The sequence below is a fragment of the Neomonachus schauinslandi genome, chromosome 9 (assembly GCF_002201575.2).
Source record: "Neomonachus schauinslandi chromosome 9, ASM220157v2, whole genome shotgun sequence".
Classification (NCBI taxonomy): Eukaryota; Metazoa; Chordata; class Mammalia; order Carnivora; family Phocidae; genus Neomonachus; species Neomonachus schauinslandi.
This window is the reverse complement of record NC_058411.1, coordinates 11,076,821-11,100,676: the sequence shown is the minus strand read 5'-3', so window position 1 is coordinate 11,100,676 and position 23,856 is coordinate 11,076,821. Positions and strand designations below refer to the sequence as shown.

Below are 23,856 nucleotides of genomic sequence, written 5' to 3'. Positions count from 1 at the left end.
ACAGAGACAATAATTAACATGAATTCAAAAAATAAAACTAGTTAACAGGAGGCCAGAGTTCCTCTTTTTCCTTCTTTCTCTACAGTAAAGCACTTGGTTAAATGAGAAACTGCTGACTGAGCAGCTAAAAAAATCAAAACAGGAAGCAGTAAATGGCTAACAAAGCACTGTATTTAGGAAGAAGACCTCAGACACCTTCATGTATTCATAGATGAGTGGACAGGCCCTGACTCAATGAAAAGTTATGCAGAGTACACGAATACAATCAAAGCTCATTCTCTTAAGGAGACTTTATGAGAATAAACTCCTGGGGCTCCTTACTTTCCCTTATATCATTCAGGGAAGGAGTAACTTTATCACATGTATAGATTCATGTAACCACCACCACAATCAAGATTTCAAGATACAGAACTATCTCATCAACACAAAAGAACTCTTGAAAACATAATCTTGGAGCACCAAGGTGGCTCAGGCGGTTAAGCATCCAACTCTTATTTCGGCTCAGGTCATGATCTCAGGGCTGTGGAATCAAGCACCACATTGGGCTCCACACTGAGTGTGGAGCCTGCTTAAGGTTCTCTCTTTTACTCTCCTTTTGCCCCCTCCCCCGCTCACACTTTCTCTCTCTCTAAAGAAAAAAAATAAAAGCATAATCTTAGCACTATTATCACCCTAAATAAATAATTCCTTAATATCACCAAAATCCAGCCATTGTTCAAATTTCCCATTATTTCTTTTTCTTTTTGTTTGTTTGAAACAATATCCAAGTAAGATCCATACATAGATACATATGAATCTGTAGGTCTCTCTATCTCTGTCTCTCCTTCTTGTTTTTGTCATAGTTTCTGATTTTTATTTTCAAATGTGTTTGTTGAGGGAAGCAATTTGTCCTATAGAGTCTCTCATTTTGGATTTTGCTGATTATATCTCTGTGGTGTTAACATGTTCCTCCCTGAAGGCTTAATAAGATTCAGATTCTAATTTTTGAGGAGAATATTTCTTCAGGAAGCACCTCATGCCTGGTTACCTCTCTCTTTTTTAAGTAACAGCTTTATTTTTTTTAAAAGATTTTATTTATTTATTTATTTATTTATTTATTTATTTATTTATTTATTTATGAGAGAGAGCACAAGCAGGGAGAGTGGCAGGCAGAGGGAGAAGCAGGCTCCCCACTCAGCAAGGAGCCTGATGCGGGACTCAATCCCAGGACCCTGGGGTCATGACCTGAGCCAAAGGTGAGCACTTAACCAACTGAGCCACCCAGACGTCTCAAGTAACAGCTTTATTGATATAAATTCACATACAATAAATTCACTCTTTGAAACATATGCAATTCTGTGGTTTTTACCATATTCACAAAGTTGTGCAACCAACACCCCACTGTTTAATTCCAGAATTAGATAGAATTCCATTACCCTAGAAAGAAATCGCATACCCATTGGCAGTCACTCCCCAATCTCCTCCACCTCCACCCCCTGCAAACACTAATCTACTTCCTGTCACTATGTTTGCCTACTCTGTACATTTCACATACAGTTGACCCTTGAACAATGCAGGGTCTGGGGGGGCTGGCCTCCCATGCAGTTGAAACTCCGTGTATAAGTTTTAACGCCCCCAAAACTTAACTACTAATAGCCTTCTGTTGACTGGAAGCCTTACTGATAACATAAAGAGTCGATTAAATATTTTGTATGTTATATGTATTATATATTATATTCTTGTAAAGTAAGCTAGAAAAAAGAAAACATTATTAAGAAAATCATAAGGGAGGGAAAATACGTTTATAGTATTGTGCTGTATTTATATAAAAAAAAAATCTGTGTGTAAGTGGACCTGCACCATTCAAACCTGTGTTGATCAAAGGTCAGCTGTAAGGAATCATGCAATATGTGTTCTTTTGTATCTGGATTTTTTTTTAATTTTATTTATTTATTAGAGAGAGAGAGTAAGAGCAGGGGGAGCAGCAGAGGGAGAGGGCTGAGCGTGGAGCCCAACTCGGGGCTTGATCCCACGACCCCAAGGTCACAACCTGAGCTGAAATCAAGAGTTAGACGCCAAACCGACTGAGCCATCCAGGTGCCCCTTGTGTCCGGATTTTTTTTTAAGATTTTATTTATTTATATGACAGAGAGAGAGAGTGCACAAGCAGGGGGAGTGGCAGGCAGAGGGAGAAGCAGGCTTCCTGCTGAGCAAGGAGCCTGATGTGGGACTTGATGTCAGGACCCTGGGATCATGACCTGAGCCGAAGGCAACTGCTTAACCAACTGAGCCACCCAGGCACCCGTGTCTGGATTTTTTAAGCACTTAGCAGAATGTTTTCAAGGTTCATCTGCATTGTAGCTTGTATCAATACTTCATTCCTTGTTATGGCTGAATAATATTCCATTGTATGAATATGACACATTCTTTTAAAGATTTATTTATTTATTTATTTATTTGACAGAGAGAGAGAGGGAGAGAGCACAAGCAGGAGTGGGAGAGGGAGAAGCAGGCTCCTCACCGAGCCAGGAGCTCGACACGGACCTCAATACCAGGACCCTGGGATCATGACCCAAGCTGAAGGCAGACACTTAACAACTGAGCCACCCAGGTGCCCCAAAATGCCACATTTTAAATCCGTTCAGCAGTTGATGGATATTCTGGTTGTTTCCACTTGTTTATTATGAATAGTACTGCTATAAACAGTCGCGTACAGGTTTTTGTGTGGACATATTTTTTCATGACTCTTGGGTATACACTAAGGAGTAGAATTTCTGGGTCATTACTAAAATCTGTTTAAGTTTTCTTGCAACTCTTTTTGTTCTTAGGGTATATATGAGAATGTGCAGTCAAATTATCTTGTTTTAAAGTCACTTGAAATAGTTTCCGTTTGTGTGGTAATGCCACAACTCAATACACAGATGTTATTTCATTTTTTATTTTGATTTAAGGGATTTCTTTTTTAAATTTAATTTTTTTATATTTATGTGAGATATTCATATGGGCTCCCCATGTTCCTTCTTTGTTCAGTTCCCTGATAGTCCAGCTGAAAATTGATTGGGCAGGTCCAGACGAGGAAGACAACCAGGTTTGGAGGTGCCTCAGCAGCAGTTAGAACCCAGACAGGTAAGAGGCCCAGCAGGTCAGCGACCTGGCAGTTGGGGTCTCAGAAAGGAAGGTGGCCGAGTTGGCCAGTGACACAGCAGAGCTGGGAGATTAGTTACATGAAGTGGGATTGGGCGAATACATAAATATATTGAGGATAATGGATAATGGGAGGCGGATTTCTCAATGTCAGGGGAGAGAGTTCCAAAACTTTTTTTTTTCTTTTTAAGATTTTATTTATTTATTTGACACACAAAGAGTGAGAGGGAGAGCACAAGCAGGGGGAATGGCAGGTAGAGGGAGAGGGAGAAGCAGGCTCCCCCAGGAGCAGGGAGCCCGATGCAGGGCTCGATCCCAGGACCCTGGGATCATGACCCGAGCCAAAGGCAGATGCTTAACTGACAGAGCCACCCAGGTGCCCGGGAGTTCCAAATCTTATAAGGGAGAAATCTAGAACAAACCTGTGATGTTGGATTGGCATTGGAGGTATTGCTGAACTCCTGTTCCTCAAAATAAAAGATAGCTATAGAAATAGACAGCAAGTAACAATGAACAAACCCAGCACTCAGACCTTGGTTTCTAAATGCCATTTTTTTTTCTAGCCAAGTGAACAAGGGACCCTTGCAGAAGTTACTGATTCTAGGAGTGAGGCACAGGAAGTATACAATAAATCTGAAACATGCTGTGGTATCAGAAATCAAGGAGGTGTTCTCATGAGAGTGACATGCCAATGGGACAAAGAAGCCAGATTCTAGGACAATTTGAACATCACCATAGTTAGTGGGAGTGACAGATGGTGCTCCATTGAATGACACAGGAATCCATGAGTCTACATTGATATCCACAAATGAACGGATGAGTGAGGAGAAAGAAAAGCACTTCCTGCAGTGGAATGTTACCTAATAAATGTGAGAGGAGTGATGGAATCGTAAAATCATCATTTGGCAGTCATTAATTCAGGCATGAAACATCGATGGATGCTAAATTCAGCAGGTGAACCTTGGATGAGAAACAGGGATGGGAGGCTTCTCACTGTGTTCCTACTTGGTGGGGAGGGGAGAGCTCTCTGGTATCTTCTCCTAACAGGGGACTAACCCTATTTAACAGGGCCCCACTCTTATGACTTCACTTAACTACCTTCCTATAGGCTCTATCTCTAAATTCGGTCACATTGGAGGTCAGGGCTTCAATATATGAACTCATGGGGGCACACGATTCAGTTCTGTTGGGGAGCAAGAATTCCTGTCTCCTACAAGGTCCTTCTAGCTAAGCTAAGAATCCACTTGACTTGAGAAATGGACAGGAGAAAATCAAATTTAATTTCATATGTATGGGGAATCCACACAGACATGGGAATTCCGAAGATGGTCAGGCAAAATGAGGTCTGTATGTCCATCCTGAAGGAAGAAGAAAAGGGCAGGGGTCTGGGGCTTCAAGGGAAGGAATGCACCTCATGAGGCAGTAAAAAAAAGCAGACATTAGGTAATTAGATGTTTGCCCTCCCATACACATAGGTCACTCCGATAACATTTATCTCTGGTAATAACCTTTATTCTTGGAAAGGCCTTTAATTTAGATTCTTCTATTTAACTGAGGGAGGGAGAAAGTTTCACCTGAGTCCACCGAATCCCAGCATCTCAGAGCTGGAAGGGACTGAGGGCAAACACATTTAACTCCTTTGGGATTCCTCTGAGCTATCTCTTGATGGGGTGTGGGGAATGATTGGGTGGGGCTCTGCTTAACCCTCTTCCCCACTCCTACCCTCTTCATCCACAATCCTCAATCAGGACTGCTCCACTGTGACACATTTTATATATGGGGATAGACATAAGATTTCCTTTAAAGAAAGAATTCTATGCATAACGATCACTCACATAATGTTAAAAACCACTAATGACCCATTTTACAGATGAAGAAATTGAGGAGGCCCTGAGAGATCAAGGGAGCTGTCCGTGACGCCAAAGCAAGGCACAAAATGCTATTTGTTGATGCCCAGGCATGGGCTGTTTCCAGGACACATAGCCTCTTTTCTACCCAGCCTCACGGCCAATATGGGGTCATATGGGGGCTAGGGACCTCTCAGCAAGGACAAAGACGGGCTAAGGAGTGGCATGGATGGGGGCCTAGGAGGTTTCATCAGGGGCTCGGAGCAGTATAGCATTCCAGATGACATGGAAAACACAGAATTGGTCTGCCCCATCCGGAGGAACTTCCAAACAAGTATGGGAATATGAGTTTCTGTGCATCATTCAGGGTCAGTTCATGGAAAGATTGCATGCTGTGCTCCATAAACAAAAGGATACAGCAATACCCCTTTTGCCTGTCAATCCAGATAGAATATACAGACATACAGACACACATATGTATATTGTAAGTAGTCAGTGCCTCCTACTGCTGGAAGATAAAAATGCACAAATTTCACTCTTCAGATCTGTTCAACCAGGAAGTACAGCCACAGAACCCAAGAGCTGAAGGAACATGGACTCTTCAAATGAGGGTCACAAAATTCCTAAGGGATGCCTATACCAGCTGGGCAGGTGATGGAAATGAGGAATATAATTTGATTCCAAGAGGCAGGACCACAAGGACATGGGGAATACATTTAGCCTCCTAGGGTATTCCAAGTTTAAAAAAAAATTAAAGTTATTTATTTTCAAAAAATAGATTCTCATGGTACAGAATGCAAAGGGTACATACAGAAGAGGATTCATTGAAGAATAGACCTCCCTCTCACCCCTCATACCCAATCATGTTTCCTCCCAGGAAGCTAAGAAAGTGCCCCTCAAGAGATAGACTCTACCCATAAATGATATTTTAAACAAATGATAGCATACATGAACACCATTTTTTTTTAGCTTAACATCGGTTGTTCAGATGTTGGAGTTCATTTCCTATCTCTACATAAGAGCTTCTGTGATTTTTTTTAAACAGCTGCATGACATTCCATTGGTTGAATGTACCAAGATGTTTAGATCAATGAACATTTAACTCATTGCCAGTATTTGCTATTATATAAGCAACACTGTAGTTAATAACTTTTATATGTCATTTTGCCTATGTGTAAGCATAGCTGTAGTATAATTTCCTAAAAGTGGAATTGCCTTCTTAAAGAGAGTGTGTATTTTTTAATTGTTTTAATTAAGATAGAACATAGATACAAAAAAATTAATAAATGTTAAGTATATGCTTAATGAAATTTTACATATGTATCTATACCTCCTATCAACACCAAACTCAAGATGTAGAACATTATGAGCACCCTAGGAGCCTCCACTGTGACCACTTCTAGTCAGTATCTGCCCCCCTCCTCCAAGGTAACTACAATTATTTAACTTCTATAATCATAGTTTAGCTTTATGTGTCCTTCACCTTCATGTAAATGGAATTGTAAGTATGTAGTCTTTTGAACTGGCTTCTTTTAACTCAACACTATGGCTTTAACTCAGTTGTGTCTGATTCACCCACGTTGTTGCATGTAGTTACAGTCTCTTAGTTTTCATTGTACTGGCTTTTTGCCCAGTTATAGACCAGACCTGTAACTGAACCAACATGAGTTCATTCTTTGGTGAGTCCCAGATACACCAGGTGGAGTGGTCATACAAAGTAAACTTCACTTGCAGCAAATAAGGAGGTCACAGGGAATAGCTTCCAAAGCCGTGACTCCCTGAGAGAAGGTGAATGGGTACCTCTTGTTTAGGATTAGGATGAACATTTAGATAGGGAAGCCTTGTCATCGTATGTAGAGATGAGCATAAGGTCGTGCATGCGCCTTAAGAAAACATGCCTATATACACATTGTATGTTATGTAAATGGGTCTGAGGCTCCTCCTTAGGTGGAGATTTTAGTATTATAAGGAGGTAAAGGTAATTGTAGGTCATTTCAGGCGTCACTCGATGGTCCATCCGCATAGGTGTGAGTGAGTCAGTGGTTTAGCTCAAAAGCTCTGGGTGGTCTGGGCCAGCCGGAGGTCTTGTCAAATAGTCACTATCACCTGAGGGGTGTTTCAGGTTTCACTGCCTGAGTTTAGAGGTAAGATGGAAAGAAGAGCTTAAGGGAAAATGTAAGACAAAGGGAAGTGAATACAAGCAGATGGGCATTCAGGTCAGGTCTTGGGGGCTAGCTGGTGACAGGCCTATATTTAGTTTTAATAGATCCCGATTTTCCGAAGTGGTTCTACCACTTACACTCTTGTCAGAAATGCCTGTGAGTTTTAGCAGCTCCGAGAATTCATCAGTACTTGGTATTTTCTTTTTTCTTTTTTTTTTAAAGATTTTATGTATTTATTTGAGACAGAGCGAGAGAGAGCGAGCACGAGCTGGAGGGGCAGAGGTGGAGGGAGAAGCAGACTCCCCACTGAGCAGAGACCGCCCCCCCCCAATGCGGAGGATGTGGGGCTCGATCCCAGGACCCTGGGATCATGACCTGAGCCTAGGGCAGATATTTAGCCTACTGAGACACCCAGGCACCCCAGTACTTTGTATTTACCATCCTTTTACACTTTAACCATTCCGGCGGATGTATAAAGGTATTTCATTGTGATTTTAATTTGCATTTCTCTGATGACTAATAGCTTTCTCATGTGCTTTTGACCAATTATATATTTTCTCTTGTGAAGTGCTTATTTATTAGTCCATTTTTGTTAGGTTGATTGCCCTTCTTTATTTATTTGTAAAAGAGCTTTACCTACTATGGATACAAACCCTTTTCAAATATTTGTATTGTAAATATCTTCTCACAATCTTTGGCTAACTTTTCACTCTCAATTTTTTTTTCCTTTATGGAAAGCAATCCTTAATTTTAACAAAGCCCAAATTATCAATCTTTTCTTTCATAGTTAATATTTTGTGTGTGTCTTGTAAAAGGTTTTTTTGTCTACTTCAAGGTCATAGAGATGTTCTCCTGTTTTCTTGTAGAAGCTTTATTATTTTCCATTTCACATTTTGATCTGTAATCCTTTTGGAACTGATTTTATGTTTGGTGTAAGTAGGAGTGTCTTAGTCCATTTGGGCTGCTATAACAAAAATACCAAAGATGGGGTGGTTTATAAATAACAGAAATTGGGGCGCCTGAGTGGCTCAGTCAGTTAAGCATCTGCCTTCGGCTCGGGTCATGATCTCAGGGTCCTGGGATTGAGCCCAGCGTCGAGCTCCCTGCTCAGTGGGGAGTCTGCTTCTCCCTGGCCCCCTTCCCCCACTTGCTCTCTCTGTCTCTCTCTCAAAGAAATAAATAAAATCTTTAAAAATAAATAAATAAATAAATAAATAACAGAAATTTATTACTGATGGTACTGAAGCCTGGAAAGTCTAAGATCAAAGCACTAGCAGATTCAGTGTCTGGTGAGAACCTGCTCCTGGTTCATAGACAGCTGTCTTCTCACTATAACCTTAATGGTGGAAGGGGCAGGGGATCTCTCTGGGGACTGTTTTATAAGGTCAATAATCCCATTTATGAGGGCTTTACCCTTAAGGCCATAATCACCTCTTAAAGGCCCCAACCCCAAATACCATCACATTAGGGATTAGAATTTCAATATATGAATTTTGGGGGTACCCAAACATTCAGTCTATAGCAAGGGAGTAAGATTCATTTTTTTCCCATGTGGATATCAAACTCAGCAAGGGGCTTGTACATTTTAAATTTTGATATACTTTCTACATTGCCCCCCATAGAGGTTGTATCAATTTACATTTCTATTAATAATACATAAGAATGTCTATTTCTCCACACTTTTTTTTAAGATTTTGTTTTTTTATTTGAGATAGAATGAGAGAGAGAGAGCGAGCACAAGAAGGGGGGAGGGTCAGAGGGAGAAGCAGACTCCCCACTAAGCGGAGAGCCTGATGCGGGACTCCATCCTGGGTCTCCATCCTGGGATTACGGGATCATGACCTGAGCCGAAGGCAGACACTTAACCAACTGAGCCACCCAAGTGCCCCTATTTCTCCACACTCTTGCCAACACAATATGAGTGTATGTTTGTGGGTTTTTAAAATTAAACATTTGGCTGTGGCCAAAACAAAACAAATAAAACAAAAGCAATTAATTGAGATCGCAAATTTATGACCACTAATCCTGGTTCAACTATTCATTTCATAAATGAGGCCTAGGAAGTGGGGCGGTTTGCCCAAGTTCACACAGCTAGGAACTAGAACTATGATCAGAACCAAGGTTTTCTTACTTTCAGCCTAAATATATTCTAGTTCATTATAGTCTTTTTTTTTTCTGATAAAATTGAGGGTCAGAGAGATTAAGGCACTTGAAACTAATTGACAGCCAAATAAGAATCCAGATCATCCAATTTCTGCCTTTTTACCATGCTGTCTCAATTCATTGTACATTATCATTCATTCATTACTCAATATGGCAGATGTTGCCATGGCAATATCTGCCCATGCCTTGTACTTTCCTAAGCTCTGCTAATAGAGCCACGGACAAGAAAGATAGTCCCTGTCTTCCTTCATGTAATCACACGTATGTAAATGCTATGAAGAAGCAGCATAGGGTGGAAGAAAGAGTATAACAGCTGTGTGATGCCAGTCAAGTGGGATGCTAGTCAAGTGGGAGACACAGAAGGGGAGTCACTCCCCACATGGATCTTACATTTTTACTGCTAGGGGAGGCAAATACTCTGATATGTTAGTGTAACCAGTTTATTAGGAAGTCCCAACTCACTGGGGGCACCAACAGGAAATAATTCCATTTCTTCCATTAATTCTCTTCAACTCTACTTTTGATTTGTAGGAGATCCCATTTTTTTCCTTTGAATGATAGTTTCCTTGAGATGATCTGTCTGATTCTATAACTTTCAGCCACTTTCAGTTATTAGAACAGACTTGTCCTGGTATTTCACATTCAGCTCTGTTTAATTCTTCACTTAGATTTGAGTTACCATCTGGTATCATTCCCTGCAGCTTGCAGGATTTCCTTTAATATTTATTATATATTATATTTATTATTATATATTATTTATTTCTCATAAGGCAGATCTACTAACCACAAATTCTCTCAGTGTCTGTTTCTCTGGGAATGTCTTTATCTTGATTTCATTTCTGAGGGATCATTCTATTAGAGAATTCTTGTTTGACGGCTTTTCTCTCCTTCAGCACTTTCAATATGCCATTCCACTGCCTTCTCTCTTCCACTGCCATCTCCATTATTCCTGACGTGACATCAGCTTTTATTCTTGTGCCCTGTGTGTGATGAGTCATTCAGAAGTCAAGCAGTTTACAAGACTGCCCTGTCTTTTATTCTACTGGGTTTTCTAGTGTCTCCTCTGTATCTGTGTAAGGCTTCACGTTGAGACAGGATGAGTAGATGACTAGGGCTCTCTCAAGAGTCTCCTGAGCTTACACAGCCTTGCACACAACCTCCCAGACCACCAAAGTATGTGGGAGCTTATCAAAGTCCATTATAATAACTGTCTCATTGAGCAGGGATCTCCCTGCTAAACTTCTAGGAAGCCTTCTCGTCAGTTGTTGACCCAACCAATATGGCAACCTCGGGCAGCTGCAATGTTGGCATTCCAAACGGAGGCTTCCCCTCGGTCATGAGGATTTTCTGGCTCCGCTCCAAATCAAGTCGCCTTCTCAGGCAGCAAAGCTGCTGGTTTCCCAGCTTTCCCAGCCCTGGTAGGACAATTTCCATGAAACTGGAGGGGGAGATTGGGAATTGCTCTGGGCTAAAATGTCATATACTCTCACTGTTCCTACTCAAAGCTTAGTAGCTTTTCTTGAATAAATGCTTCTCTTTTTTTGGGAAGTGGGGTTTCCTTTTTTTATTTAAATTCAATTAATTAACATTTAGTGTATTATTAGTTTCAGAGGTAGAGTTCAGTGATTCATCAGTTGCATAGAACACCCAGTGCTCATTACATCACATGCCCTCCTTAATGCCCGTCACCCAGTTACCCCATCCCCCCATCCCCCTCCCCTCCAGCAACCATCAGTTTGTTTCCTATGCTTAAGAGTCTCTTATGGTTTGCCTCCCTCTCTGATTTCGTCTTGTTTTATTTTTCCCGGGTTTGTTTCTTTTACTAACCAGAATCATGCTGTATGATTGTTCTTTTTTTTTTTTAATTGTGTTTTAAAGATTTTTATTTATTTGAGAGAGAGGGAAAGAGAGCACAAGCAGAGGGAAGAGGCAGAGGGAGAAGGAGGCCTCCCACTGAGCAGGGAGCCTGACGCGGGGCTCGATCCCAAGACCCTGAGATCATGACCTGAGCCGAAGGCAGACGCTTAACGACTGAGCCACCCAGGCGCCCTGTATGATTGTTCTTTGATGTTGGCCTTTTGGAGATGTTCTCAGCCTAGCACACTCCTTTTATCCATTATATATTCCATATAAGTAGTGTCACTGTTTGGGTTGCTTCATTCTGCTGTTATAATTATGCCCACTTTTGTGCACAAACTTGAACACAGGGGCTGGAATTTGAGGGGAAGAATGCCAGTTTGAGTCCTTGGCAATCTGAGGTGAAGGGGTATTGACTTGACATTGAGCAGGTGGCAGGCCGTGCATGCTGACTCGGGCAGGAGGGCGGCTGGACTGTGAATTTGGGACCCACAGGCCAATGGCATGTGACAGGGATGTGGCTGGTTTTGCTTTTAACTTTTGTTTTTCTGGGAAACTCTCTCTCTCCTTCTATTCTAAATGAAAGGCTTGCTGGATAAAGTATTCTTGGCTGTAGATTTTTTTCCTTTTAGCAGTTGGAATTGATCATGCCACTTTCTTCTGGCCTGCATAGTTTCTGCTGAAAAACCCACTGATAGTTGTATGGGGTTTCTTTTGTATGTCACTGCTTCCCTTTCTCTTGCTGCTTTTAAAATTCTCTCTTTATCACTACTTTTGGCCATCTTATTTACTTTGTGTCTTGGTGCAGACCTCTTTGGGTTGGTTGTGTTGGGGGTTCTCTGTCCCTCCTGGATCTGGATTTCTCTCTCCTTCCCCAGATTCAGGAAATTTTCAGCTATTATTTCTTCAAATAAATCTTCTGCCCCCTTTTCTCACTCTTCTCCTTCTGGGATCCCTGTCATGCTACTGTTAATGGTTGACAGTGTCACTGAGTTCCCTGCGTCTGTTCTCATTTCCCCCCTCTCATCTGCTCAGCTTGATTACTTTCCATTACTCTGTCCTCCAGGTGGCTGATTTGTTCTTCTACTTCCTCTTGTTTGCTATTTATTCCAGGTGGTCTATTTTTGTTTCCATCTAGTGAGTCCAATAGCTCTAATTGGTTCTTTTTTACATCCCCTATCTCTTGGTGGAGGGTCTCAAAGAGGTCCTGCACTCTTCTCAATTCTAGCAAGTATCTTTATGAGCATGATTTTAAATTCTCTATCAGACATATTAGTTATCTCCATTTTGTTTAGGTCTCTTGATTTTGTTCCGCTCTTTCATTTGGGACATATTCCTCTGTCTCCTCGTTTTGTCTATTTTTGTGTCTGTTTCTATGTGTTAGGAAAGTCAGCTACGTCTCCTGCACTTGAAAGTAGTGGCTTTATGAAGAGGTCCTGCAGTGCAATGTCTGTTCCCCAGAACCTGGTGCTTCAGGGGGTGTCTCCTATGTGTGTTGCTCCAGGGGTGTCCTCCCATTGTGGCTGGGATGTGTTTGCCTTCAGTCCAGCCTGCGATGGCTCTCTGCCTGTTGTGGGCAGAGTCGGGTGCCTGTGGTGTTAGTGGACTGCTCCGAGGCTGCCTTGGGCTTGAGTTGAGTCAGACTAGGTGTTTGCCAGAGATGAAGTAGCACCAAACTGCAGGCACTTCCCCTGTGTTGTCCCCGGAGAAGCTTTTGTTGGTGGGTGGGGCCTGTAGTCCGACCAGCTGCCTGCCCCCAGCCCACTGCTGGGGTCACAATCAGACTAGTGTGTGGTTATCTTCCCTCTCCCTGGAGCAGGACTCACTTTGGAGTGATGCTGACCCTTGTCTGGGCTGTGCGCACACTGCAGGCTTATGGCACCGCTTTGATGGGATCTTGCCAAGAGTGATTGGAGGGGGTGGATCTGCTTTGCTGTGGCCTCTTGTCTACTTCGGGCTGTGGAGTCTGTTCTGCCAGTTTTGGGGTTGCTTTCTGGGTTATTTATGCGGATGTGGGTGTTCTCTAGGTAGCCACGAGGCAAGAGGTGAACCCATGGTCCTCCTACTCCGACATCTTCCCAGCAGCCTCTGTTTGAATAAATGCTTCTTTTTTTTAATTTTTAAGAAGATTTTATTTATTTATTTGACAGAGAGAGACACAGCGAGAGAGAGAACACAAGCAGGGGGAGTGGGAGAGGGAGAAGCAGGCCTCCCGCTGAGCAGGGAGCCCGATACGGGGCTCGATCCCAGGGCCCTGGGATCATGACCTGAGCCGAAGACAAACACTTAATGACTGAGCCACCCAGGCACCCCGAATAAATGCTTCTTAATTGGTGTTATGCCTGGGATCGACTCCAGGGAGTTGAAATGGTTTTTTTTTTAATCACAATTTTGTCCAGTCTCATCGTTGCTATTTGGGGAGAGGATTTGCTGAGTTCCTCACTCTGCCATTCCAAAAGTCATAATACAGCCCGGTTTGTTTAAAATCGTATTCTTTTTTTTTTTTTTTTAAGGTTTTATTATTTGTCTGAGAGAGAGACAGCACAAGCAGGGGGAGCGGCAGGCAGAGGGAAGAAGCAGGCTCCCCACTGAGCAGGGAGCTTGATGTGGGACTCGATCCCAGGACCCTGGGTTCATGACCTGAGCCAGAAGCAGATGCTTAACCAACTGAGCCACCCAGGCATCCCTAAAATTTTATTCTTAAGCTCTATTCAAAGTTCTCCCCCCTGGCTCCTGGAGCAGACTATTGGTTGCACTAGAGACAGAGTGGAGGCTGGATTCTCCATCTGGTCCTCACATACCTTCTCTCTTTTTTGAGGAGTTAATTCCTCTGGTGGCATGAGGACAGGGAGGAAGGGAAAAGAAAAAAGCACATTTTCTTACCTACTGGACAAGGTTGTAACCTCTGTCTCTTGGCTCTGCTGTTTCTCTGGCTAATCCAGCCTGGCCCCAGTGACTTCAGGGTGGCAGATCTCTATATGCTGACTCTCTTAGGGAGTATATGTGAAAATTCTGGAAACATTCTTTTGGGGGCCTGCCCACTGCTAATATATTTGACATGGAGCTTCGGCTCTGCTTCAGCTTCTTTCATCCTCACCCCTTCAGTGGTTAAGAGCATTGTCTCTGTAGCCACACTAACCTGGTTTGAATCCCAGATGTACTGCTTACACGCTGCATGCCCACGCAGCTGCACCCTAGCTGACTGTAAGCTAAGGTGGGTGATGGTCTGGGGAGGTCAGAGAAAAGACCCAGAGACAGTGATTGAGACGTAGGTTTACTGGGATAACTTATGTATGGGGAGTCCAGGAGCCACTGACCAGACAAAGCATCCACTGCTGGGATCTACATGCAGCGAGTTTTATATCATAGCAACTTAACTTAGCAATTATCAGTGGCCCTTTCCCTCTTTGCACAACCAGTGTTACTGAGGAGATTGAGGCCTGCCACCTGGACACTCTTCGTTACAAGGGAGACACTCTGGGTTGGCTGCCCCCAGGTCCTGAACTTGAACACTGAACAACACATTCTACTGCACATTCTGCTTGATAGGAATATAGTCAGAGGACAAGATCTCTACATTTTCAAGATAGTGATAAACATGGGCATTCAGGGTATGCTTGCACAAACTAGCTATCCAGTGTGTACCATACAGTGACCATGGGAAAGTAACTAAACCTCTCTGAATCTCAGTGTCTTCACCTGTAAAATGGGGGGGGGGTGTATTAATCATATTTCATTAGGTAAGGCTATGTAAGATACAGTCCCAAATCTCAGTGGCATCTAAAAGCAAAGGTTTATTTTTCACTCCTGTGACCTGCTAGATGTGGGCTGCTTTGCATTTCTTTTTCCTTCCAGGACGCAGGGGGTGGGAGCAGCCCTATCTGGACTAGCCATTCTCATGAGAGAGGAAGAAGATCAAGAAAGCTGATGGAAATACAGAATAGCTCTTAACACTTCTGCTCAGATGTGGTGGAAGGTCTTCTGTTCCCATTCCACGGCCAGAGCAAGTCACATGGTCAAGCTTGACGTCAGTGAGGCTGGAAAGGACACTCCTATAGGAGGCATTGCAATCGCCTGGCAATAGGTAGTGATGTATAATCCTTAACAGGAAGAGCTACTTACTGGTTGGGAACAAGACCACCTATCACAGGATAATAACAGCACCTTCCTTACAGTTGCTGTAAGAATGAAATGAGGTGAAGCACGCCCAGTGTGTGACAGTTGTCTGCACTTAATAAGGGCTCAACAACTGTTAGATAGTATTATTATTACTTCCTGCTGCTGCTGAAAGTTTTCCCATTCACTAAACTGGGCTAAAACCTGACTTGAGAAGAGAAAAAGGAGTTCTAATCACTCCTAATATTCAATTGGAGAAAATAAAACACTGAGTCTAAGGGCGCAGGCTTTGGAGTAATGTGGACTCCTCACGAAGACAGATGATCTTAGACAAGTTACTTAACCTCCCTGAGCATTAGTTTCATCAACCTGAAAATGGGGATCCCTGGGACTATGTTGTGGGCTTGCCATCAGAGCCAAATTAGCCTGATCCTGTGCACCATAGTAGGAGCTGAGTATTTAATTACTGATGTGGATTTTAGACTAATTTCCAAATATTCAATGAACTGTATGCATAACATAACTACAGTATTGCTGGATAGAAAGCCCCTTTACAGGTCTTTTCCATCTTTTGGGTCTCAGCTCAAGTGTCCCCTCCTCAGAGAGACCTTCCCTGATCACACCATTTTTAAAGTGCTTCCCCCACCTCTTAAAATCGACTCCTTCCATCACTGGTTTATTTAATATCTGTCTCTGCCACTAGAAAGGAAGCTCCGTGAAATCAGGGATCTTGTTTTCTGTATTCCCATCTCCCTGGGTCCTCAGCATTCTCATCCGTAAAACTGGCAGGCGAAGGAGGGAGAGGGAGAGGTGAAGGTTGTCGGGTCCACTTGGGTCTCACGCCCCGCCCAACACTTACCTCCAATTCCTTGGGGGCGGGGCACCGCCTCTGTCACCCTAGGGGCGGCAGCGGGGTCCCGCCCCTGGTGGGCGTGGCCTACAATGTTGTGCAGGCCGCCTCCACGGGAAGAGAGCTACGTCACACGCACCAGGCGGAGGAAGGGCGTGGCCAGGAGCGAGGCCCCCGCAGCCGCCGGCGCCGCCGCCTGAGTCGCCTCCAGGTGGCTGCTGTTGGTCCGGGCCGCTCAGGCAACTCGAAAGCCACTCTGTTTTGGGGTCCTCGCCGCCCTTCCACGTCTCCCGGAAGAGTAGCGGGGCCGCGGCGGGGCTGGGGCCACGTTTACTCTGCCGGGCCCTATCGCCGCGGGCTGCTGAGGTGGGGGGCGGCCCAGGAGGGCGACAAGACAGCGGTGCAGCCGCTCTAGAGTCCTCAGGTGAGGCGGTAGCGTGAGCCCTGTAGGCCGGACGGGTCCGTCTGGTGTGTTAACGGCCTTAGGCGAGGGGCTGGCCTCCCCTCAGCGGAGACTCTGGTCTCTCCGCTTTGGGGGGAGCTGAGAGAGAGGGAGGGGAGCCCCCCGGGACCTCAGCAGGTGTTGTTTAGTGCCCTCTGCTCTCCTCCTTTCTCCCGCCCCAGCCTGGTTTGGCCGCTCCTCACGCTCCAGAGGCTCTGCGAGGGGGGTGGGGAGCGAAGTGGGGGTCTGTAACTCGGCTACCTGGGGTCCACTGATGACAGACTCCCTGGGACCCACCGGCTGACCCCAGCCTCTCTTCCTCTGTGTTGACACTTGGCCTTCGAAGCAGGTCCTGCCACTGCTGTCTGCGGACCCCTCCCCATGCCACGCACTGTCACCCTCTCTTCACCGCCGTGTGGGCCATTTCCTGGGAGCAGTGCTTGAGAAATTACTTGAGGGCACTGTACCTCTGAAGTCCGCTGGAGTTTGTCACTGGAGCCAGTGCCAAGGATCCATGTTTGTATTTAAATTGGGTAATCAATATTAAGGCACGGAGTTTTGTTTTAAAGCCCTATTAACTTTAAAATGGGAGGCGAGATAATAGGGAATTAATAAGAGTGTTGCCGCCCAATCACCACCGATGTCTACTTGAGAATAATACTTTACATCTGTAGGGAGTTTTATATGTTACAGATCATTGCACCTCCATTTTCATTTGATGACACATAAACTGTGAAATACACAGGCATGTAATAGTCCCATTTTGTAAGGAGCAGGTTTAGAGGATGAATTTCTTTATGAGGTTATTCAGATCCTGAGAGGCTAGATGGGAAAGGCAGGGGTTAAAAAAAAGTGGGTTTGGCTGACTTAGATTTGAGTTGCTCAGCTGCCATCTAAACTTGGGGATCTTTCTAAATCTTTTCCCCATTTGTGGAGAATAAGATATTACTACTAACCACATAATGTGGTTGTGAAAATTATGTGTGATAAAGGTAATGAGACAGAAGAAAACCATATAAAACATGAAGGGTTGTGAGGGAAAAGCATAGCATATGAACAGAGAATGATAAAACCTAATCTAGATGGAAAGAAAGAGAGCTGTGTTTTGGAGCCCATGATATCGTACACTTCTATATCTATAAGGACTAATTACTTCATCATTCTCATTCATTCTGGCACACCATAAGTACTTAGGTCTATTTATCAGATGAATGGCCATGCAGTCATTTTTTTTAAAATTCTGAACTTAGGGCGCCTGGGTGGCTCAGTTGGTTAAGCAACTGCCTTCGGCTCAGGTCATGATCCCGGAGTTCCGGGATCGAGTCCCACATCGGGCTCCCTACTCGGCAGGGAGTCTGCTTCTCCCTCTAACCCTACCCCCCTCTTGCGCTCTCTCTCTCACTCTCTCTCTCTCAAATAAATAAATAAAATCCTTAAAAAAAAAAAAATTCTGAACTTAGCCAATGTGCGCATAGTGGGTACTGAGTATTTAAATTATTGTAGGTGTACTTTACACAGATTATATATGTGCACACCTAAATTATCCATAATTGTGCTGCATTTTAACATGAAGATGGATTTAGTATCAGAAGTTTCAAGTTTTAGCACCTTGAAGCAAACTCCAGGGAATTGTTTTTATTTGGCTGTACTGCAATTTTGCCATATTGATGATTTGCTATTTGAATGTTTTTGCTATGGTAACATTTGCCTTTTGTTGAAATAGGAGTTATAACAGTAGTGATAGGTGTAATTATTATGCTAATAGCAACTACTAAAATGAGTGTCTACTGTGTGTCAGGCATTTTGCAAAGAGTTTTTTATATATATTATTTCATCTTTAAACTGTCCTATAATGTAAATACATTTATTTTTCTCATTTTCTAGATAAAGCTTCTCACTTTCAGTGAAGTAGTTTGCTCAAGGTTACAGTTAGTAAGAGGCAGGGTTAGGCTTTCAGTCCAGGACCTCACTGGTCTTAACTGCTATGCTCTGCTGTTCGGCCATACTGATCCCTTTATGTCCTTTTTACAGGTTCACCAATAGGATTATTCTGCTACCATCATGTCTTGGTTTGCTGATCTTGCTGGAAAGGCAGAAGATCTTTTAAATCGAGTTGATCAAGGGGCTGCAACAGCTCTCAGTAGAAAAGAGAACAGCAGCAACATCACATATAACAAAAATGCTGACTATCCTGAACTTCAGCAAAATACAGATTTGACTTATCAGACTGGATCCAAAGCTACATATATTTCCTCAGCAGCTGATAACATAGGAAATCAGAAAGCCACTATCTTAGCTGGCACTGCAAATGTAAAAGTAGGATCTAGGACATCAGCGGAGGCTTCCCATCCTGTTGAAAACGCATCTGTTCCTAGGCCTTCATCCCAGTTTGTTCGAAGAAAAAAGTCAGAACCGGATGATGAGCTGCTGTTTGACTTTCTTAACAGTTCACAGAAGGAACCCACTGGGAGGGTGGAAATCAAAAAAGAAAGGAGCAAGACACCTGTCCTTCAGAGTTCTCGGACAGCAGGTGTCAGTTCTGTGAACACCAGCATAACCACCGTCAAAACCATTGAGGAAAATCCTTCTGGGAGCCAAAGCGATGGTAGTTAATCGGCCCTCTGCTTCTTTTAGAGTTAAGCAAATTGGATGTGTTATCCTAGTCTAAACGTTTTGGTAGTGTTTCCCATCCTCTGTTTTGTTACCTTTCCCCACTGGTGTAAAGGCAGTCTCTGAAACGTGTGGTATAAACCAGGGAGACAATGTGGCATGCTATTAGTCAGTATACAGTTATAATAGGGACCTTTAAATGCTGTCTTTTGGGTAACTTTACCCAGCCTAGCATCTAAGAAGTTCTGTCCAGAATGGTTTTCTGAGATATTTTAAAATAAAAAAGGACAGTTTTGAAATCGGAAAGAAAACAGTTTAGTTTGGGATTTGGGACTATCTCATTTCATTTCTTTCTGGGATTATAAAATAGGAGGCTGTACTTTACATATATTCTGGATTGTGAGAATTTTTTTGTGTGTGTTTTTCTTTCCCCCTTGCATCCCTCAGAAGTAAAGCTGAGAGACCGAACTTGAATCCAAGTTGAAGGGTTGAAGGCATTGACCTGGTGGTGAAGTAACAGTTTAGAATTCTGGTATTCAATTGTTTAATTTGCCGTGAAATTACCTCTACGTGTATATCTTCTCACCCGCAAAAATGAGGTTAACATGGTAATGTGGCTAATTCAAGTACCTACTAACCATTTTAAAGCTTTTATTTATTTATTTGTCAGAGAGAGAGAGAGCATGAGCAGGGGGAAACAGCAGGCAGATGCTAGATGCTCCCTGCTGAGCAAGGAGCCCGACGCAGGACTCGATCCCAGGACCCTAGGATCATGACCTGGGCTGAAGGCAGATGCTTAACCAACTGAGCCACCCAGGCGTCCCCTTACTAACCATTTTATCTTTTTTTTTTTTAAAGATTTTATTTATTTGACAGAGCACAAGCAGAGGGAGAGAGAGGGAGAAGCAGGTTCCCTGCTGAGCAAGGAGCCCGATGTGGGACTCGATCCCAGGACCCTGGGATCATGACCTGGGCCAAAGGCAGCCGCTTAACCGACTGAGCCTCCCAGGCGTCCCCTTACTAACCATTTTAAAGTAACAATGTACATGATAGGTTCTTGCAGAGATTCTTTATAAAGTTGATGATTAATGGAAGCTTGTTTTCTTAAATGTTACAGCTTCTCCCACGGTCTTGGCTGTTGGTGAATAAAAATATGCCTTGTATCTTCGAGATAAAGTGGTAAAGAGACAAGTGTTTGGGGTATTCAAGACCAGATCATGCAGTAGCTGTTGACTATGTACACATACTCCTCAGTTTCTCTCAACAGGGTCTGGTGGGTGAGGCAGACATGTAAACGGATAATTTACATATAGTATATTAGTATATAGTATAGTAAGTATAGCGATTGAGATATGGTTAGAGTATTGTGGAGGCACTAAGGAGAGAGTAACTAATTGTCTAAGGTATTCAGGTAAGGATTCATAGGGGGTCTGTAATTTGAGCTGGGTCTTAAAAAAAGAGTAGAAATTTTCCAGGTGAAAAAGAAAAGGGTTTGGAGACAGCATTCAATGCAGAGATTCTTTAAAAGTTTGGTAGAGTGTCCTGGGAACAGTGCGTATGAGATGGACAGCAGTGAAGAAAATGAAACTAGCAAAGAAAGTTGGGAGCTGCCTTTGTATGCCTCTGTTTACATATTTAAACCTATTATTTGTAAACATCATTCTTTCTTAAAGAGTGGTCCCTGAACAACCTGCATTGAAAGTACTTGTGTGATTAATAAAAAATGAATCATTGAGTGCCTCCCCAGACTTCATGAATCAGGTTTTTCTGGGGAAGGAGCCATGGCATGTTATTTTTTGTTGTTCTCCAAGTGATTGCTCGGCCTATGTAAGTGTCAGTGACCCAGTAATGTGATGCTAATAGAGGTCTTTCAAAGAAAGTTGACAGTATTTTCTACTTTTAGGGAAAACTACTTAGATTTAATTGTAAAGGATGGATCAAAGGAAACCTGGTTGACAGGGAAATGAGTTAGAACCAGTTAATACATGGGAGTTATAATGATTAAGTTTTGTTTCTCTAGGGCAAGGTTTCTCAGTCTTGGGACTATTGACATTTTGGGTGGAATAAATCTTTGTTGTAGGAGGCTGTCCTGTCCTTTGCAGGATGTTCAGCAGCATCCCTGGCCTCTTAACCCATTGGATGCCAGTGACATCCCCAATTGTGACAACTAAAAATGTTTTTCTTTATTGCCAAATGTCCCTTGGGGAGCAAAATCACCCTAGGTTGAGAACCAGTGCCCTAGGATGCCTAGAAATGTCTTTAAATGGAATTGCTGAGTTGTAGGGTGTGACAGTGTTCAAGTACACTAGTTTTCTGAAGAGGTTGTACCAATTTATACTTGACCAACTGTGGTTAATATTCCTTTTGCTCTGCATTCTCACCAAGGTTGGATATTTTCAAAAACTTTTTATGTTTTGTTAATCAGGTGTGGAAAAGTTTGTTATATTTTACTTTTCTCATTACTAATGAGGTTGAGCATCTTTTCAAATATTTAATTATTCAGGTTTCATCTTCTGGGAAGTGCCTGTTCAGTCTTTTGATTAATTTTTTCCAATGGATCATTTGTCTTTTTCCTTATTGATTTATAGATATTCCTTATGTATTCCAGATGGTAACTCTTTCTACACCTCCTCCAGTTTTACCTTGGTTTTTCCCCCCACCTCTCTCTAAGGTGTCTCAATAGAGTTCTTAATGTAGATGAATTTATCAATCTTTTCTTGATGGTATGTTTCCTTGTGTCTTAGAAAAATTTTCCCTATCCTAAGATCATTAGGATATTTTCCTATATTATCTTCTAAGGGTTTTATAGTTTTACCTGTCATATCTATATGGTTATTTAAATTTTTGGTTTTTTTAATGAATGGTGTGAGGTAGGCATCTCATTCCATTTTTTCCCATATGGGAAAGTCTTTCCACCCCATTTCCCCAACTACCACTGTTCTGATTTTTTTCACCTAGTTTTTGTCCTAAAACTTCATTTAAATGGAATCATGTAGTATGTGTACTCTCTTATCTTCAGGTAAGGATTCACAGAGGGTCTGTAATTTGAGCTGGGTCTTAAAGAATGAGTAGAAGTTTTCCAAGTGAAAAAGAAGAGGGTTGGAAATCTGTTATCTCAGCATCTAGCATCATTCATTGAAAATATTTCCTTTTCCAGGCACCTGGGTGGCTTAGTAGTTAAGCATCTGCCTTCAACTTGGGTCATGATCCCAGAATCCTGGGATCCAGCCCCGCATTGGGCTCCATGCTAGACGGAAAGCCTGCTTCTCCCTCTCTCGCTCCCCTTGCTTGTGTTCCTTCTCTCGCTGTGTCTCTCTCTGTCAATAAATAATTAAAATCTTTAAAAAAAGAAGAAAAAAAATATTTCCTTTTCCCTATCAATCTGCAATATCACCCCTGGCATATTATCAAGCATCCATCTATACATCGCTCTGTTTCTGGGCACTTAATTCTGTTTCATTGGGTGGTTTTTGTGCCAATGCCACACTATCTTAATTAATGTAGTTTTATAGTGTTTTGATATCTCCTAGAGCAATTTCTCCTACCTGGTCCTTCAAGAATGTTTTGGCTATTCTTGGAATTTTTTTTTTTTGTACATCCATATTCATTTTAGAATTTGCTTGCCAAGTTTCACAAAAATTCTGTTGGTCTTTTTATTGGGAGTCCATTGCTTCTATATGGACAGTTGAGTGAGAATCAGCGTCTTTACAATACTGAGGTTTTACCCATTCTAACATGGTATAATCTCAATTCAGTTTTTAAATGTCTTTCATTAAGATTTTATTATTTTCTCCATGAAGGTCTTGCATACTTTTTGTCAGATTAATTTTTTTGAAACTTATAGATGGTATCTTTTTTATTTTATTTTATTTTTTTAAATTTTATTTTATTTTTTTAAGATTTTATTTATTTATTCATGACAGAGAGAGAGAGAGAGAGAGAGAGAAACAGAGGGAGAAGCAGACTCCCAAGGAGCAGGGAGCCCGATGCGGGACTCGATCCCAGGACTCTGGGATCATGACCTGAGCCGAAGGCAGACGCTTAACCATCTGAGCCACCCAGGCGCCCCAATGGTATCTTTTTTAAATTTTTGCTTTCTTTTTTTTTTTTAAGATTTTTTATTTATTTATTTGACAGAGAGAGAGAGAGCACAAGTAGGGAGAGCGGCAGGCAGAGGGAAAGGGAGAAGCAGGCTCTCTGCTGAGCAGGGAGCCCGATGTGGGGCTTGATCCCAGCACCCTGGGATCATGACCTGAGCCGAAGGCAGCCACTTAACCAACTGAGCCACCCAGGTGCCCCATAAATTTTTGCTTTCTTTTGACACACAGCAACCTACATAGCTCTTAATCTTGATATTTTTCTGTACATTCATTTAGATTTTCAACAGTACAGTATCTGTGGATAATGACCATTTGGTTTCTTAACCCTTTTATCTTTTTAAAAAAATCTTTTCTTTGCCTCACTGCATTGGCTTGGACGGAAAACCAATTTTGTATCTTTGTCTTAAATAGAAGGCTTCGACTGTTTCACCAAATACAGTGTTTGTGTTAGGTTTTTCACAGGTACTTTTTATCAGGTGAATATTTCTATATATATCTAGTTTCAGTTTTTCTGTTGAATTTTAGCAGCGTTTTTTCCTGTTATGTATGAAATATCGTATGTTTTTTTATATGATTTTTGTTCTTT

At 42.5% G+C, this 23,856-nt stretch overlaps 1 protein-coding gene across 2 annotated transcripts in view; it reads left to right on the top strand.

Annotated features, from left to right (window-relative positions):
• Nucleotides 1-16,321: 16,321 nt before the first annotated feature.
• Nucleotides 16,322-23,856, top strand: part of GOLGA5 (golgin A5) — a 41,756-nt gene continuing 34,221 nt past the window's right edge. The window contains exons 1-2 of one of the 2 annotated variants that reach the window (XM_021679649.2): nucleotides 16,322-16,542; nucleotides 18,592-19,165. In XM_021679649.2, the coding sequence (XP_021535324.1) occupies nucleotides 18,622-19,165 (544 nt within the window). In that variant the 5' untranslated portion in view covers nucleotides 16,322-16,542; nucleotides 18,592-18,621. Of the gene's footprint in view, nucleotides 16,543-17,040; nucleotides 17,077-18,591; nucleotides 19,166-23,856 lie in introns of those variants that run through there. The other variant, XM_021679648.2, reaches the window with a different exon arrangement.